Raw genomic sequence first — 18,586 nt, 5'->3', positions numbered from 1 at the left:
TAATGCTTTGATATTCTAACCCCTGGAACAGCAGAGCTCAAGTAGTCAATACACTCTTCTGGGAGCCACGACCATTCCAACTCTTGGTGACTATTCAATGGGCCAACGAAAGTGAGATGTGTGCTCCTAGCGCATTCAGTCATCTCCTCGAGGGTCCTCAGATGCCTCAAGTATTGCATCAAGTATCCAGTCTTTAAGGCCCTGTACCACCCAAAACCATCCACAGTCAACAGTCTGTGCACTTTTACACATTAACTCACTAGATACTTGCAACAGTTCCATAAGGTAAATCTGGTTATTATGCTTATTTTATAGATGAGGTTGCTGTCCTCTAGAAGGACCCACATTTCATTCACATTTTATTATGAAAATAACTAACCAATTACTGTGTTTAAATGTAAGAATGGAGGGCTTCCCTCGTGGCTCAGTGGTAAAGAATCTACCTGACAATGCAGGAAACTCCGATTTGATCCCAGGTTTGGAAGATCCCACATGCAGTGGAGCGACTAAGCCCACGTGCCACAATTACTGAGCCTGTGCTCTAGAGCACGGGAGCAGCAACTACTGAGATCACGAGCTGCAATGACTGAAGCTCAAGCTTTCTAAATCCTATGCTCCGCAACGGGAGAAGCCACCACGATGAGAAGCCAGCGCACCACAACTAGAGTAGCCTGTGCTCAAGGCAACTAGAGAAAAGTCCATGCAGCAACAGAGACCCAGCACAGTCAAAAATAAAATAAAATTAAAAAGATAAGAGTGGGAATTTTCACTCAGACAGTAAGGGTTATTTTGGGTGATTAGGCAACACTGTAAACCAGCTATTTTCCACATAAATATAAAATCAAAGAAAGAGAAGTTGAACTTGCAAGGAGAGATTCTGAGGCATACGCTTGGATGGAGGTTGCCACAGCTGTATTAGATGCTGATCTATCCTACTTTACAGGCTCTCAAGAAATGAGCCTCGCAAATTGTACCTCCCAACTCCTCCGTCTCCACTTCTCTCCATCTCTGCCTCTCTCTCCCTCACTTCCTGGGAGGGCTTAGCTTTCACCTGGCCCATCGGTGGAGGAATTGTATGACCTAGTAGTTCCAGGCAGACACAAGGATACTTCTCTTGACTCAGGCATCCACATGGCACAATTAGGTCTCAGAATCTAGTACCCTGTGCAGAGGCTATGCACTTAAGCTCCAATTTCTATCAAGAAGTTTGACAGACTTTTGTCTCATTTTCCCACAAAGCATTGCACTAGAAATATCCTGCAGGTAGCCTGGGGACTTGCCCAGTGTGGCTAGCATCGGAAGTGGGGGCAGTCTGGCTGTGGACCTATGACCTTTAACTTGTGAGGTGTGTGCTAACTCTAATTAGTTTAGTTCAGTTCAGTCGCTCAGTGGTGTCCGACACTTTGCGACCCCATGGACTGCAGCACGCCAGGCTTCCCTGTCCATCACCAGCTCCTGGAGCTTGCTCAAACTCATGTCCATCGAGTCGGTGATGCCATTCAACCATCTCATCCTCTGTCATCCCCTTCTCCTCCTGCCTTCAATCTTAGTTAATACCAGAATTAAATTTCAGTATACTGGTTGGTATCAGAACACTTTCCAATTATTATTACTTTTATAAGCTTTTTTATTTCCCCACTACTTAATTGGTATATTTTGTGTTTTGGTAAATTTTGTATTTGTGACAATTACTTGAGGATCTTGTGGGGCAGTGGAACACACCATATTTTTTTTCTAATAAAACTAATGAAAAATTATTTTTATTTAACAGCTTTTAACCTAGTGGCAGTGTTTTCAGGAACAAATTAAAGTCATTAACAAGAGATAAGGTTATTTAGAAAACCTATAATGAAGGCTCCAAATGAGGAGCAGTCATCTCCATGAGGTGCTTCCTTGGTAATAAAGAAGCTAGGATACTCAAGAATCAGGTAATGAAGACTCCTGATCACGGAGAAAACTTTAAAGGAAATTGTGTTTAAGATTACTTACCCAAAAAGTTCCAAATATGAATACATTTGTGAAAACGTATTCTTTTCATGATGGACTGAATGTATCATCTGTGCTAGCCATCCCTACTTAATCTGAGGGAATGGAAGTAGGAGTTAATTAGCATCAAAGGACAAACAGATGCACCACTATCATCTTAAAATGGGATTTGTGGGTATGTGAAAAGAGACCACAAGATAAACCAGACTCAGTCTATGAAATGCAACTAACTGGATTGCCAAGAAACAGGTTCCATTTTTTCTTACTTGATGCTTTTATTGATTTGCCGTTGCTGCCATGAATGAATGTTTATCACTTTGTCAACTAGTCCTTTATTATGTAATCTTTTTATTATTTAGGAAATAAAACAAAACCTCCTTTAGCATTAACATAATGGGATATTACTCTTTATGGGCAACTATTAACAGTTTTAGTAACCTACATATCTTTGGTTCCCTGGGTAAAGGCTTATTGATTTTTCTAGCTCCTGCTGTTAATTCTTGATGTTTGGCAGTGGAGGCTCAGCTAGTCTACACAGGGAAGCTGTTTACACCATCAGCATAATTATTATTGGGTTGTATAATGTGCATGAGGCTACTGGTACTTAACACTCTTTACAACTTTATTAAGCAAGGCTGTTTCTTCCTTTCATTGCTGCAACATCTAAAACCATAAACATACCTATGCTCCGCAACAGTGATCCTGTTCTGAAACCTGGATTATACACAGTAAGAAGTTACACAGTAGCTACTGAATATGTACCTGTCTTAAAATGTGTTTGAAGAGGCCAATGAGATCCTGAATTACTGGCCCCAGAATCACTGTTACATATAAGCCGAAAAAAAGGCTGATGTTTCTCTTAACACTAATCTGTCTCCTCATCTCTCCAGGTATTTCTTCAGTCACCCCCCTTTCACTGGGACGTCATCAACTCTAGTCACAGTCCCTGTTGACAGAAATTCATTCCTCCCTTTCCTTTTGTTAAAGCTGTTAAGTTCTAAGGTTATCTAAATTGTTGCAGGAAGGAGGACCCAAGAGTGGGCTCTTGTCTAACACTCAGAAATGAATTGTCCAAGGAGACACATATACTGACAAAGCAAGAGGCTTTATTGGGAAGGGGCACCTGGGTGGAGAGCAGGAGGGAGAACCCAGGACTGCAATGTTGTGTGGCTGGCAATCTCGGGTTTTACAGTAATGGGGTTAGTTTCTGGGTTGTCTCTGGCCAATCACTCTAATCTCAGGGTCCTTCCCGGTGGCACACACATTGCTCAGCCAAGGATGCCAGTGAAAAGGATTCTGGGAGGTTGGTAAAACATATGGGCTGGTGTTTCTTCTCTCCTTTTGACCTTTCCCCAGTACTTCCAGGTGGTGGCAGCTTCTTAGTTTCACATTCCTTACCAGGACTCCTGTTGTTCCGGAGCTTGCCTGACTAAGAAGATGGCAGATGAATGTCTCAAAACAACCATTTTATTGGGGTCTTGGATGCCAGGTTCTTTTATAGATCAAGATGCAGGCAGGTAAGGAAACAAAGGAAAAAAGTCATTAATCTTGCAAATATTTCCTAGAATGGCAAGCCTCGGGCAGAGGATGTATTAATTTCTTCCTTCCTGCCATCTACAGGTGGACAGGGTTCTGAACAAAGGCACTTTAGTTTCACAGTCGGGCCAAGGGGCAGGATTCTCTGAGGCAGGCCAGTATGTTATTATTATAATTTTAAAAAGCAAAGGAAAGCTGTTTCCAGTTCCAAATGGGAGTCAGAACTGGCTTTTCCCTGCAACACCATTGTAAGCTAACACATACAAGAGGTTACTATTCTGCTGGGTGAGGGCGGGTGGTTTCAGTCAGTGGTTCCCCTAATAGAATTAATAAAGGTTTTACAGGCTTCACTGGTGGCTCAGTGGTTTAAAAAAAAAAAAAAAAATCACCTGTCAGTGCAGAAGACATGTGTTTGATCCCTGGGTCGGCAAGATCCCCTGGAGATGGAAATAGCAACCCACTCCAGTATTCTTGCCTGGTAAAGTCCCATAGACAGAGAAACCTTGAGGGCTACAGTCTACGGGGTTAGTCACACATGACTGAGAGACTAAATGACAACAATAACATTACAGTGAAACAGCTGAATGGCAGTCTGCTGAGCAACTAAGTGAGCTGACCAAGGACATCAAAGTACTGGTCAGGAGTCACCCAGAAAACGTCAGCAGCAGCATCCCTTAGATTCCAGCTGAATCTGGTAGCTGGCACCCAAGGGGGGATTTAAATTCTGCAAAGTAGCTCCAGACAGTGCGTTAGTCTTTACCATTGAAATAGAACTGGGAGTCTTTACAACTGACTTGTTATCTTTGTTATCTCTTGCCTGGAAGTTTGTCCTTTTGTTCTCCTAAGATTATTATTACTAAGACTGTTAAGGACAAGGACTGTTCAAGGACAAGCATTGTGGCCAGGCTTAGATCACAAAATGGCTTAGCCAAAAAATGGCTTCTCTTCTCAAGAAAGCCATGACTGGTTCTCTTTCTCTGATGATCTCCTACCGATCTGCTGACAAAACAAGTCCAGGAAAGTGACCAACAGCAGACATTCCAAGGTAAAGGGAATGTTGGCCATTTTGGCCAGGAAGGAGGACAGCTTCCTAAAATGTATCCTTTGAACTCTTAGGATGGTGTCCAGTTGAGGACCCCAGCAGCCACTCTCAGAACCAGAGACATTTTAGTCCTTGCCCCATGATCAATGGTTCTGAAACAATTTAGGTAGGTTAGGGATTTCTTTGCAAGCAGATAAGATGTTTAGGGGATAAGGGGACCAATAGGAACAATGTGAGGGGTTGGGAGAACAGAAGGAGGGGGTGGGGCATTGTGGGTCTAAAGGCTTTCAATTCTTCTGTTGGGGAATCCAGCATTTGTTTATAGAACTCAGAAGGTCAAGTCTGGAATTAGCTCAAGGGAATGGTCACCATTGATGAACATAGTAGTCTGAATTTAAAACGATTTTCAGTAAAAACAAAGCCAGCCCTGCTTTCTTTGAATTATTTTCTCATTAACCAAATGACTTTAAATTGAGACATTATATGATAATTAGCCCATCTAGATAAATTTGTCAATTTCAATCCCAATTCTTTTAAAGCTCTTACAGACAGAGGACACCAGGAGCAAGCACAGCCAATAATCTAACCTTTGGCCCCAATACATCTTTGATTGCTACCCATGTAAATACGCAGTGATATCAACAAACTGAGCCTCTAATTTCTAGATTAACCCTCAAGAAATATCTAGTAGCTCAGCCTTCTCTTTTTTCCCTTTTTCAATTTTTGTGGATATTGAGGAAATTCAAAACACCTTGTTTTACCCTTAGTCATTTCACTAGAACAGCTTTGTTCTGCCTACCCAAAAGCCCAATTCTCTAAGGTACCAATTTTTAAAGATAGTTTTCAACAAGAACTATGTCTCAGACAGAGGTTATGCAGAGCAAGCTAATTTAAAATTATCAGGGGCATTACCCATGTAGATAACTGTTGAAGGCCAGGGTCTCTGATCTTTCTGAAATGGTAAAAAGGGTCCATAAAAAGTGAAAAAATAATGATGGCCAACCAAATTAAAGTCATTACCAAATCTGCTCATTCATTCATTGTATTTTTTTCTGCATGCCTGCCCTATGAAACATGCTATGCTGGGCACTGTTAGGATCTAGCTGGAGTGGAAATCAGAGAACACCAAAGATGGCCCTTAAATCAGATCCTAGAAGGAACAGTTCAAATAACAGGAATGGTTTCGCCTGAAATAAGGTTTCAGAAGATGATAATCCTCATGACTAAATAATTAACCAGTTTTCTTGCAGAAGAAAGATTAGATTTGTTTTATATAGGACCACATAGAATCAATATCAATGGGTAGAAATCAATGGAAGAAAGTAACAAGAACTTGCTCTCAGAGCAATCTAAAGGTACAATCAGATGTGTGGGGAGGAGCAGAAGCCTAATTAGCAAAGTTGTTACCTGGGACATTCTAAACTGCACCACTGGATACCCCACCTCTAAAACAAATCTTAATCTGATGCTTCAGAGCAAATCGCCTCTAACTCTATGACCCAAAGGCAATCACTGATAACATACTAGCAGGTTTTTTTCTATGCATTTTAACATAGTGAATTTATACCATATATACAATTTCCCACTTTTTATTGAAAATTTTCTGTGCTATTTTGTAGACTACCAATATTTACCAAAGTTTTCTCTGATTGTTGGACATTTAGAATTTAACAGTAAGAGCAAGAGTTCTCAAGACATCCTACTTGTGGTTTGAATCTTATTGTGCTTTCTTGGAAAAGGTCTTCTTTGTGCCTCACTTGCCTCATCTGTAAATGGGGATTATGCCTCACAGAGTTGTTTTATTAAAGGAGTTAATTTAAGTAAAGCATTAAGAACAGTGCCTGACACAGCATTCACTTTTTGTTTTATCAATTTTAGGTAAAAGCATTAAGTCTATGGAGAACTACTGTGAAAGACTTCAAAATGGACCAAAAGATTACTAGCTGTATTCCATGGAACTTAAATCTTTGCCTACACACTTTTCAGGTAAAGAACCCCGAGCTTTTGTGTTAAGAGCTATTTTATAACTTTCCAAGTTATACATAAGTGATACAGACATACACATTGTCCACACACATTTACCCATAAACACGCACATTCATCTGGTGGATAACTGACTTCCCTTCTCTGTTAAAAAAAAAATCCAGTTTTGCATTTATTTATAAATTCATTATAAAAATCCTTGATTCACCTATTGTGATGCTTTCAATTCTCCTTTGAACCGATAGAAAAATCTTACTGGTTTCATTAATGAGTTATGTAAAATCTTCAACAGGTCCTTTAACAGGTCCCATTCAGCCCAAACTCAGTAATGCAACCTAAGACTATATACTCTTTAATGGTAGTTTAAACCTCTCCTGTACAATCTATTGTGCTTTGCCATCAACATTATTGAGCTTGGACTTACCTGGTGGTCCAGTCATTAGGACTCCAAACTCTCACTGCCAAGGGCCCAGGCTCAATCCCTGGTTAGGGAATTAACATCCCACTTGCAAGGTGTGGTCAATAAAAATTATCAATCTTTTACTAGCAAATTTAATTCAACTCTTCCAACAATTCAGTATCTACTATTAATACACAATGTATAATGCTACATGCTGTGGTAAATATGAAGATAACTTATTATCATGTAAATTCATCCTTTGGGGACAAGGTAGTCTTCCAACCTTTAAAATAGTACTTCCTGTCATGTAAATTCATCTTTGGGGACCAGAGGTACAGTCTTTCAACCTTAAAATAAGTGTGCTGTGGGTATTAAGAACATTAACACTGATGTCAGTCTCAAGTTTAGTCTTGACGCCATTCTAACTTAGGCAGACTTTGCTTAATCTCTAGCTTATCTTCTGCTTAATCTCTAGCTTTGTAACGATATCCACAATGTGGATGTGGATATCCACAATGTGGATATATCTCAAAAGACTCAAAAAAGATAATACACATAAAAGCACTTAGCATAATGTCTCGCACATACATTTTTATTTTTTTGTTATCAGTTGATATACAATGTTGGGGCATATACATTTTAAAATAATCTTTCAGTTCAGTTCAGTCGCTCAGTCAAGTCCTAAGCGATCCCATGAACTGCAGCACACCAGGTCTCCCTGTCCATCACCAACTCCCGTTCACTCAAACTCACATCTGAGTCAGTGATGCCATCCAGCCATCTCATCCTCTGTCGTCCCCTTTTCCTCCTGCCCCCAATCCCTCCCAGCATCAGTCTTTTCCAATGAGTCAACTCTTCGCATGAGGTGGCCAAAGTACTGGTTTCAGCTTTAGGATCATTCCTTCCAATCTTTAGCAGTAAGTTATTCAACTCTGAATAGAGATCATCTGCCCACACCAGCCTTCCTACCCACCACACCACAGGGCCAGGACTGGCTACAGAAGGTTCCCTTCCACACAATTCTCAACACACACACAATTCTTACAGGACCACTTACCCAGGACTATCCCACTAGACCAGTTGTTCATCTTTCCCCCAGCTCTCATACCCAAATATATCAACTTCATTTACTTAAATCACTGTTTAGGCCTCTCCTCTTCACCTAAAATTTTTTACACTTGCTCAGCTGGTAATGCTTCTCACCCAGCCACTCTAACATAGAAAACTTTCCTGTTTCATCTCCTCTCCCAAAATTCTATCCACTTCCTTATCCTGTTTGAAACCTGTTCCCTAGAAGTCCACCACAGAATTACCATGTACTCCTGTGACTTAGGGCTAGTAAGAGCTGAATTTACCATGAAGCTCTTGAGACCTAAGCTTCAGGGTCCCTAACCTCTGTGAGCTCAAGTCTTACACTGTGTTCAACTATTTTTGGTTTTCTAACACTTTTTTGCTTTCCCTTCTACTCTATCATCTTACCTGCTCTTGGGAATAACCCAGAACAGCCTTCTGAATGTTTGTTTATCATTTAATCTCTAGACTTTAGGGCTAAGATCTCACCCAGAGAATGAGATCCCCAAACAGCAGATACTATTCATAACCTGAGAAAAGCCAGTCAAGCCTATCTTGTCATAGTTCAGTTCAGGGTTAGTCACTCAGTCTTGTTTCTTTGTGACCCCACACCAGGCTCCTGTCTATGGAATTCTCCAAGCAAGAATACTGGAGTGGGTTGCCATTTTTCTCCAGGTTATTCAGTGACAATTCCACACCACCCACTGCAAGATCCCCACACAATAGCAACCCCCAGAGGGAGCCCAGGATAGGCTGTCAATTCCAGATGAACGCCTACTTCAGAGCTTAACACAAATGTCTAACAAGCATTTTAAATTCAATATGCCTGAAACTCAACACTTTTTCTTCCCTAAACCAAGCTAACTTTCAGTCCTAGCTCAAGAGTAACCCTTCCAGTTGCTCAGGCCAAAACCCATAGAATCTCTCGGTTCTCTCCCACACCTAATCCTTCAACAAATCCTGTCTTCCTCTTCAGAAGTCATTTTGACTTGTGTGCTAGTTGACTAGCTCAACTTTTATGCAGCCTGTTCTGATAGACCTTGCCCAACTAAAAGCTACTTTTGTTCTTAAGACCCATTTCACTTTTAATCATCTCACCCAAACACACTGAGAAATTCACAAGCTTTCTTGTAAACTGGTGAATTATCCCAAAAGCCAGGACTACTAAACACTAGGTAAACGCTCAGAGCAGGTCTTTTTTTTTCCCCCCAGAGCAGATCTTAATGACAGCAACCACTCAAGAGTCCAATTTGTCTCCGGTTATATGCTGGATGCTATATGCAGTGGGCACCTTAACTAAAAAAAAATGGCTTTTTTGAAGTATAAAGCTAAAACTGACACTACAAGAGTTCAGCATTAATACTTTAGCATAAGTCAGGGAAAACTAAAAAAAATACTTATAAGCTGAATCCAGAGAAGTAAGTTTTTAAAAGATTTCACTCATATTTGAAGTTTTGAAAACTTTTATTTTATATACAAAGAGCTAGTATTGTTTCCGCCTAAGGTTGATGTGCTGGATGAGCCATCTAAGGAAGTTTGGTTAGTCCAACTGGAAAAAAAAAAAAAAGGAAATTAATTAATTCAAAATGCCTTAAATATCACCATTTTATTCTCAGAAAGAAATGATTCATTGTAGAATGAGGTTTAAACTGGAAACCTGACCCACCCAAACTAGTAATCCATGTCTAAATACCTAAAATATTTACTGAACACCTATTACAAGCTGCTCCATGAATCTCAGCTTGATTTGTTAACTGAATTTTAGTATTGGGAAACCCACTTCTACCTTCAAAGAAATTTCCCAGTAGAAAAACATGCTTCAGAAAATGATCCTTACCAAAAGCTCAGGACGTCATTAAGTAGTAACTAATTACACAGCTAATATTTTGTTACTCATAGTGTGCCAGACACTATTCTATGAGACATTCATAAATCAATCCATTTATTCTTAATCTCTGAGAAATGCGACACAAAACTGGCAGACTTTTGGCAGAATGGATGGGAGTCCATTCTCCCATCTGTGATACAGAGTTATTTCAACTTCCATAATTAACACTAAACATGTATTTCTTAACTATTTGGTCAAAATCAAAAGTTTAAGCTTAAGATACTTTGTCACAGAAATCGCACATTAACAATTCATCTCTGCTATTACATTAACAAATTGTACCCACGGTAACACTTCAACATAAGAACTTCTAATTTAAACAAATACGTTCTACTCAACATCGTTGCATTCTAATTACTAATAAAAAGGTAGTAACAGAATTTTATATCTCAAAGAGCCAGTTAGAAATTAATCTTCAACTTAAAAAAAAAACACTAACATTTAAGTGACTTTTAGGAGCCAAGAAACCGTCACATATAACTTTTTCAACAACCCTACTATTCATTTTTCACAGGAAAAAACTTAACTTTGAGCGACTTGACCAAAGTCATAAGACTATTAAATGACAGACCTCTGAATCCTAAAAAGGTCTATGTGGCCCCAAACCTCAAGCTCACTACATGACCCTATTCAGTTATTTCAGGGCAGCGGTCAAGGCATGTATTTTCCCGAAAATTAACAAGATATGATTAGTGATTTAATGTTTCATTTTAGCGACTTCTGAAAAGTAATGTTTATCCAACATTACATATAGCACCTAAAACTAACAGAAATGGGTAAAAAGGTATTAGAAAAACTACTTTTCCATGCCTTCACATCCCCCTCAATCCTATTAAGATGACTGCCGAGCCTCTCAACTGTGTTGTCCGCTACAAAGGAAGGGCCCTGCTAGCTGAAAGAGAAAAATGGCATTCATCAAACGCCGACACCGAACTACCGGCTTGTCGCCCCTCCCTGAAACAGGAGACCATGGCGTCCGCCAGCGTACCTTAATGAAGCCGATGTCCTTCGCATACTGGCGGAAACACTGGCGGCACATATTGAGGCCGTATTTCCGGATCAGACCGTGCCGGTTGGAGCAGACCCGGCTGCAAAAAGAAACAGCGTTATAGCTAGTCACAGAAAGTGAATTATCGGCACTCTGGGGGGCCACCACTCGCCCTGCAGGTCTCCACGGACCCATCGGAGGCCTGCAAATGGCGGCAGCCACCTCTCCGATTCCGTCTCCCCCCACGCGCCGCCCGTGGGCTCCTCTACACTATATTTCAAGCAGTGTCGCGCCCCAAAGCAACCCTTCCAAACAACCACATTCTGTTTCTCACCAAGAGCGAGAACCCTGGCCGAATTTTCTCGGATGGCTCCAGTAGAGCTGCTGGTGACCCATGTTGCCTTCTCGGCTGCAACGAGGTAAAAGGAACGAGGGAGCGTACGCATGCGCTCTTCAAAATTTTAGGACAGTTTACCCAGAAGGCAGTGCTAAGTGACGCATGCGCAATGTGTCCACGGAGTTTCAGGGGCCGAGAGAGGCTTGCAAATATTCTAGGCGGGCACAACTGATGACGTCACCACACCTCAGCCTCAAGTGTTGTCTTGCGCAGGTTTGCGATCGCCGGGCGCGGTGGCGCGCGCCTGTAGTCCCAGCTACTCGGGAGGCTGAGGCTGGAGGATCGCTTGAGCTCAGGAGTTCTGGGCTGCAGTGCGCTATGCCGATCGGGTGTCCGCACTAAGTTCGGCATCAATATGGTGACCTCCCGGGAGCGGGGGGCCACCAGGTTGCCTAAGGAGGGGTGAACCGGCCCAGGTCGGAAACGGAGCAGGTCAAAACTCCCGTGCTGATCAGTAGTGGGATCGCGCCTGTGAATAGCCACTGTACTCCAGCCTGGGCAATATAGCGAGACCCTGTCTCTTTTGAGCCTCCAGGAAAGAATTTTGAACTTTTAAGAAATAAACGATGTAACTATTCTGTTTTCTTGCTCGTCGTCTGAACCTTTATACATTCTTCTAATTAAAATTTTGCACTTGGAAAAAGGATTTTTTTACTGAACTCAGCACTGACACCTAGTGGAATAAAATTGCAAAATAACTTAAACTCAACTGTAATAATTAGGAGTGGACGGTAGGAGATGCTGTTTTGCTAGACAACTTCGTTTTAACTGGCACACAACTTCTAGGGAAACCTACACTATTCCAGAAGAATGACAAGAGACAATGTCTTTAATATTTAAGTGTAGCTAGTTGAGTTTAAAGTAAGAAAAAGCAAATAGCCAATGTGTGCTGCTTTGACTAGATGACTCGGTAATAAAACAACTTGTGAAAACCAAATGCCATCCAATAAACTAGCGAAAACTGTCCCTAAAATACACGTAGTCATTTATAATGCCTCTAAATAAACCTAAAATTATACATGGCTCTGATATCAAAGCTTTAACCAGATCTATGAAATGTACCACAAGGTGCAATAATGCAGAAAACTTTTACACATGAACTCTTATACTAGAATTGAAATACCATACCTCTTGAAGATATATTGTTTCAGGTCTAGTGCCCCTCCCAACCTAAATTAGGCACTTTGTTACCTGGTAAAGGTAAGGAGCAATGGCTGCGCTTTGCTGGAGCAGCCATGAAGAGATACCCCACGCCCAAGGTAAGAGAAAACCAAGTAAGACGGTAGGTGTTGCAAGAAGGCATCAGAGGGCAGACACACTGAAACCATAATCACAGAAAACTTGTCAATCTAATCACACTAGGACCATAGCCTTGTCTAACTCAATGAAAGTAAGCCATGCCCGTGGGGCAACCCAAGATGGGCGGGTCATGGTGGAGGGATCTGACAGAATGTGGTCCGCTGGAGAAGGGAGTGACAAACCACTTCAGTATTCTTGCCTTGAGAACCCCATGAACAGTATGAAAAGGCAAAATGATAGGATACTGAAAGAGGAACTCCCCAGGTCCGTAGGTGCCCAATATGCTACTGGAGATCAGTGGAGAGATAACTCCAGAAAGAATGAAGGGATGGAGCCAAAGCAAAAACAATAACCAGCTGTGGCTGTGACTGGTGATAGAAGCAAGGTCCAATGCTGTAAAGAGCAATATTGCATAGGAACCTGGAATGTCAGGTCCATGAATCAAGGCAAATTGGAAGTGGTCAAACAGGAGATGGCAAGAGTGAATGTCCACATTCTAGGAATCATCGAACTGAAATGGACTGGAATGGGTGAATTTAACTCAGATGCCCATTATATCTACTACTGCGGGCAGGAATCCCTTAGAAGAAATGGAGTAGCCATCATGGTTAACGAAAGAGTCCAAAATGCAGTACTTGGATGCAATCTCAAAAACGACAGAATCATCTCTGTTCGTTTCCAAGGCAAACCATTCAATATCACAGTAATCCAAGTCTATGCCCCAACCAGTAACCGCTGAAGAAGCTGAAGTTGAACGGTTCTATGAAGACCTACAAGACCTTTTAGAACTAACATCCAAAAAAGACGTCCTTTTCATTATAGGGGACTGGAATGCAAAAGTAGGAAGTCAAGAAACACCTGGAGTAACAGGCAAATTTGGCCTTGGAATACGCAATGAAGCAGGGCAAAGACTAATAGAGTTTTGCCAAGAAAATGCACTGGTCATAACAAACACCCTCTTCCAACAACACAACAGAAGACTCTATACATGGACATCACCAGATGGTCAACACCGAAATCAGATTGCTTATATTCTTTGCAGCCAAAGATGGAGAAGCTCTATACAGTCAGCAAAAACAAGACCAGGAGCTGACTGTGGCTCAGACCATGAACTCCTTATTGCCAAATTCAGACTTAAATTGAAGAAAGTAGGGGAAACCACTAGACCGTTCAGGTATGACCTAAATCAAATCCCTTATGATTATACAGTGGAAGTGAGAAATAGATTTAAGGGCCTATATCTGATAGATAGAGTGCCTGATGAACTATGGAATGAGGTTCGTGACATTGTACAGGAGACAGGGATCAAGACCATCCTCATGGAAAAGAAATGCAAAAAAGCAAAATGGCTGTCTGGGGAAGCCTTACAAATAGCTGTGAAAAGGAGAAAAGCGAAAAGCAAAGGAAAAAAGGAAACATATAAACATCTGAATGCAGAGTTCCAAAGAATAGCAAGAAGAGATAAGAAAGCCTTCTTCAGTGATCAATGCAAAGAAATAGAGGAAAACAACAGAATGGGAAAGACTAGAGATCTCTTCAAGAAAATCAGAGATACCAAAGGAACATTTCATGCAAAGATGGGCTCGATAAAGGACAGAAATGGTATGGACCTAACAGAAGCAGAAGATATTAAGAAGAGATGGCAAGAATACACAGAAGAACTGTACAAAAAGGATCTTCACGACCCAGATAATCATGATGGTGTGATCACTGACCTAGAGCCAGACATCCTGGAATGTGAAGTCAAGTGGGCCTTAGAAAGCATCACTACGAACAAAGCTAGTGGAGGTGATAGAATTCCAGTTGAGCTATTCCAAATCCTGAAAGATGATGCTGTGAAAGTGCTGCACTCAATATGCCAGCAAATTTGCAAAACTCAGCAGTGGCCACAGGACTGGAAAAGGTCAATTTCCACTCCAATCCCAAAGAAAGGCAATGCCAAAGAATGCTCAAACTACCGCACAATTGCACTCATCTCACACACTAGTAAAGTAATGCTCAAAATTCTCCAAGCCAGGCTTCCCAATATGTGAACCGTGAACTTCCAAATGTTCAAGCTGGTTTTAGAAAAGGCAGAGGAACCAGAGATCAAATTGCCAAGATCTGCTGGATCATCAAAAAAGCAAGAGAGTTCCAGAAAAACATCTATTTCTGCTTTATTGACTATGCCAAAGCCTTTGACTGTGTGGATCACAACAAATTGTGGAAAATTCTTAAAGAGATGAGAATACCAGACCACCTGATCTGCCTCTTAAGAAATCTGTATGCAGGTCAGGAAACAACAGTTAGAACTGGACATGGAACAACAGACTGGTTCCAAACAGGAAAAGGAGTTCGTCAAGGCTGTATATTGTCACCCTGTTTATTTAACTTATATGCAGAATATATCATGAGAAACCCTGGACTGGAAGAAGCACAAGCTGGAATCAAGATTGCCAGGAGAAATATCAATAAACCTCAGATATGCAGATGACACCACCCTTATGGCAGAAAGTGAAGAGGAACTCAAAAGCCTCTTGATTAAAGTACAAGTGGAGTGTGAATAAGCTGACTTAAAGCTCAACATTCAGAAAACGAAGATCATGGCATCTGGTCCCATCACTTCATGGGAAATAGATGGGCAAACAGTGGAAACACTGTCACACTTTATTTTTTTGGGCTCCAAAATCACTGCAGATGGGACTGCAGCCATGAAATTAAAAGACGCTTACTCCTTGTAAGGAAAGTTATGACCAACCTAGATAGCATATTCAAAAGCAGAGACGTTACTTTGCCAGCAAAGGTTCATCTAGTCAAGGCTATGGTTTTTCCTGTGGTCATGTATGGATGTGAGAGTTGGACTGTGAAGAAGGCTGAGCACCATAGAATTGATGCTTTTGAACTGTGGTGTTGGAGAAGACTCTTGAGAGTCCCTTGGACTGCAAGGAGATCCAACCAGTCCATTCTGAAGGAGATCAGCCCTGGGATTTCTCTGGAGGGAATGATACTAAAGCTGAAACTCCAGTACATTGGCCACCTCATGCAAAGAGTTGACTCATTGGAAAAGACTCTGATGCTGGGAGGGATGGGGGGCAAGAGGAGAAGGGGATGACAGAGGATGAGATGGCTGGATGGCATCACTGACTCGATGGACGTGAGTCTGAGTGAACTCCGGGAGTTGGTGATGGATAGGGAGGCCTGGCATGCTGCGATTCATGGGGTCGCAAAGAGTCGGACATGACTGAGCGACTGATATGATCTGATCTGAAAGGAAGTAGTCAAGCCAGAGATTTAAAAACTGATATGACCTGATCCTGCTCTCAAAACGAACGTATTGAGAAAAATAGAACTATCTCAGAGCCCTTCCTTCCAGTTTCAGCTTCTTTGTTTTGTTTTCAGTTTCAACTTTCATGACTCTAAGTAGGTAGGACAATTATATTCTATGATAGATGTGCTCATAGAGCACAAGAAGAGCAAAGAAGAAAGAGATTAATTCCAGGGTGAGTTTCATTTGAGGGGCCTTTGAAGTAGACCTTAAGTGAAGAGTGAGGTTTACACAGGCAGCAGGGAACATAGTGAGAGGACGCCTTTGAGCCCAGAACTGTTGTTGGGAAAAGCTTAGGGAGGATAACAACCTAGTGTAACTAGAGAGGAGGGTGCACATAAGATCTAGTGACAGATGATTAATTAAAATTTAAAGCCTGACTGTAGAAGGTCCAATGTCAAGCTTCTACAGTTTGCCTGGAATTTGTATCAGTCATAGATGTGTAGTTTACAAAATCCATATGCTTCTCAGAAGCTAATCAAACATTTGCCCGCCTATAGTCTCTCAGGCCTTTCCTAGTTGTTCTCCATCATTGTTAAAAGATGACAATGGTACTGAGATCAATTTCATAAATACTTTCAATACTCTGCTATAAAATCCTCAAGGGAGCAGGGGAAAGATAAACAAGAAACAATTAATTATACTTGAACAATAACAATCTCTTATAGCTTAAACTATCTTGAACTATGGTGATATTCAAGTAGTTCTTAATGTTTATTCTGGTCTTGAAAATTATTCTCCTTGGTGGAGATATTACAGAACTGCAGTTGAAAAGTTGTACTTCCCACTCAGTCTTCAGATGATGTAGCACCATCTATCTCCATCAATGGAATTATCAATTTCTTTTTCAATAAGAAAGCTGAGAATACCATTTTAAAAGTCCATTTTAACCCAGTATTTGTAAAGAGCTTTTAGCTTAATTCTATACTATTTTTACAAAATCCTATTACTCATTTGTATTTGGCTTTTAAATACTCCTTTTAGATTACATTTTCCCTGAATATAATACATACCAAGTACTCTAAGTTATGACCAACCTAGATAGCATATTAAAAGGCAGAGACATTACTTTGCCAACAAAGGTCCATCTAGTCAAGGCTATGGTTTTTCCAGTGGTCAGGTATGGATGTGAGAGTTAGACCATAAAGAAAGCTGAGCGATGAAGAATTGATGCTTTTGAACTGTGGTGTTGGAGAAGACTCTTGAGAGTCCCTTGGACTGCAAGGAGATCCAACCAGTCCATCCTAAAGGAGATCAGTCCTGGGTGTTCATTGGAAGGACTGATGTTGAAGCTGAAACTCCAATACTTTGGCCACCTCATGCGAAGAGTTGACTCATTGGAAAAGACCCTGATGCTGGGAGGGATTGGGGGCAGGAAGGAAAGGGGACGACAGAGGATGAGATGGCTGGATGGCATCACCGACTTGATGGACATGAGTGTGAATGAACTCCGGGAGTTGGTGATGGACAGGGAAGCCTGGTGTGCTGTGATTCATGGGGTCGCAAAGAGTCGGACACGACTGAGCAACTGAACTGAACTGACTGACTCTTTCTTTCTTTCTTAAATACAATGAAATTCAAAGAAAAGAAAAAATGTGCCACTAATCTCCTAGCCCAGATAACCCCTATTAATATTTTGTTTCACCTGAGTATAGATATTATTTTTTAATTTAAGAACATTGGAATGATCTGCATGTTCGGTTCAGTTCAGTTCAGTTCAGTCATTCAGTCGTGTCCGACTCTTTGCGACCCCATGAATCACAGCACACCAGGCTTCCCTGTCCATCACCAACTCCCGGAGTTCATTCACACTCATGTCCATCAAGTCGGTGATGCCATCCAGCCATCTCATCCTCTGTCGTCCCCTTTTCTTCCTGCCCCCAATCCCTCCCAGCATCAGGGTCTTTTCCAATGAGTCAACTCTTCACATGAGGTGGCCAAAGTACTGGAGTTTCAGCTTCAGCATCATTCCCTCCAGAGAAATCCCAGGGCTGATCTCCTTCAGAATGGACTGGTTGGATCTCCTTGCAGTCCAAGGGACTCTCAAGAGTCTTCTCCAACAACACAGTTCAAAAGCATCAATTCTTTGGCGCTCAGCCTTCTTCACAGTCCAACTCTCACATCTATACATGACCATAGGAAAAACCATAGCCTTGACTAGACAGACCTATGTTGGCAAAGTAACGTCTCTGCTTTTGAATATGCTATCTAGGTTGGTCATAACTTTCCTTCCAAGGAATAAGCGTCTTTTAATTTCATGGCTGCAGTCACCATCTGTAGTGATTTTGGAGCCCAGAAAAATAAAGTGTGACAGTGTTTCCACTGTTTCCCCATCTATTTCCCATGAAGTGATGGGACCAGATGCCATGATCTTCATCTTCTGAATGTTGAGCTTTAAGCCAACTTTTTCACTCTCCTCTTTCACTTTCATCAAGAGGCTTTTGAGTTCCTCTTCACTTTCTGCCATAAGGGTGGTGTCATCTGCATATCTGAGGTTATTGATATTTCTCCCGGCAATCTTGATTCCAGCTTGTGTGTCTTCCAGTCCAGCGTTTCTCATGATGTATTCTGCATATAAGTTAAATAAGCAGGGTGACGTACAGCCTTGAAGTACTCCTTTTCCTATTTGGAACCAGTCTGTTGTTTCATGTCCAGTTCTAACTGTTGCTTCCTGACCTGCATACAGATTTCT

General features: G+C 41.4%; 1 protein-coding gene and 1 non-coding gene across 2 annotated transcripts; one reads left to right on the top strand and one right to left on the bottom strand.

Moving 5' to 3' along the window:
* Positions 1 to 9,463: 9,463 nt before the first annotated feature.
* On the bottom strand, positions 9,464 to 11,321 carry RPS29 (ribosomal protein S29). The gene is made up of 3 exons (XM_086321633.1): positions 11,229 to 11,321; positions 10,895 to 10,994; positions 9,464 to 9,567 (listed from the first exon to the last, which is right to left on the bottom strand). The coding sequence occupies exons 1-3, from the start codon at positions 11,288 to 11,290 to the stop codon at positions 9,559 to 9,561; spliced, it is 171 nt and encodes a 56-aa protein (XP_086177759.1). The 5' UTR covers positions 11,291 to 11,321; the 3' UTR covers positions 9,464 to 9,558.
* Positions 11,322 to 11,514: 193 nt separating this feature from the next.
* On the top strand, positions 11,515 to 11,814 carry LOC147364660 (signal recognition particle RNA). The gene has a single exon (XR_015135615.1).
* Positions 11,815 to 18,586: the final 6,772 nt, after the last annotated feature.

The sequence above is a fragment of the Bos grunniens genome, chromosome 10 (genome assembly GCF_055505025.1).
Source record: "Bos grunniens cultivar Pamir isolate PY7600 chromosome 10, Bosgru_T2T1.0, whole genome shotgun sequence".
In the NCBI taxonomy this organism is placed as follows: domain Eukaryota; kingdom Metazoa; phylum Chordata; class Mammalia; order Artiodactyla; family Bovidae; genus Bos; species Bos grunniens.
Note: the sequence above shows the minus strand (reverse complement) of the source record. Positions and strands in the feature narration are given on the sequence as shown.

Excerpts from the sequence above, each read along its gene's own strand:
- RPS29 (XM_086321633.1), bottom strand. The coding sequence starts at position 11,290 with ATGGGTCACCAGCAGCTCTACTGGAGCCATCCGAGAAAATTCGGCCAG. Across the intron at positions 10,995-11,228 it reads GGCCAGGGTTCTCGCTCTTG|CCGGGTCTGCTCCAACCGGC; the intron begins GTGAGAAACAGA and ends TTCTTTTTGCAG.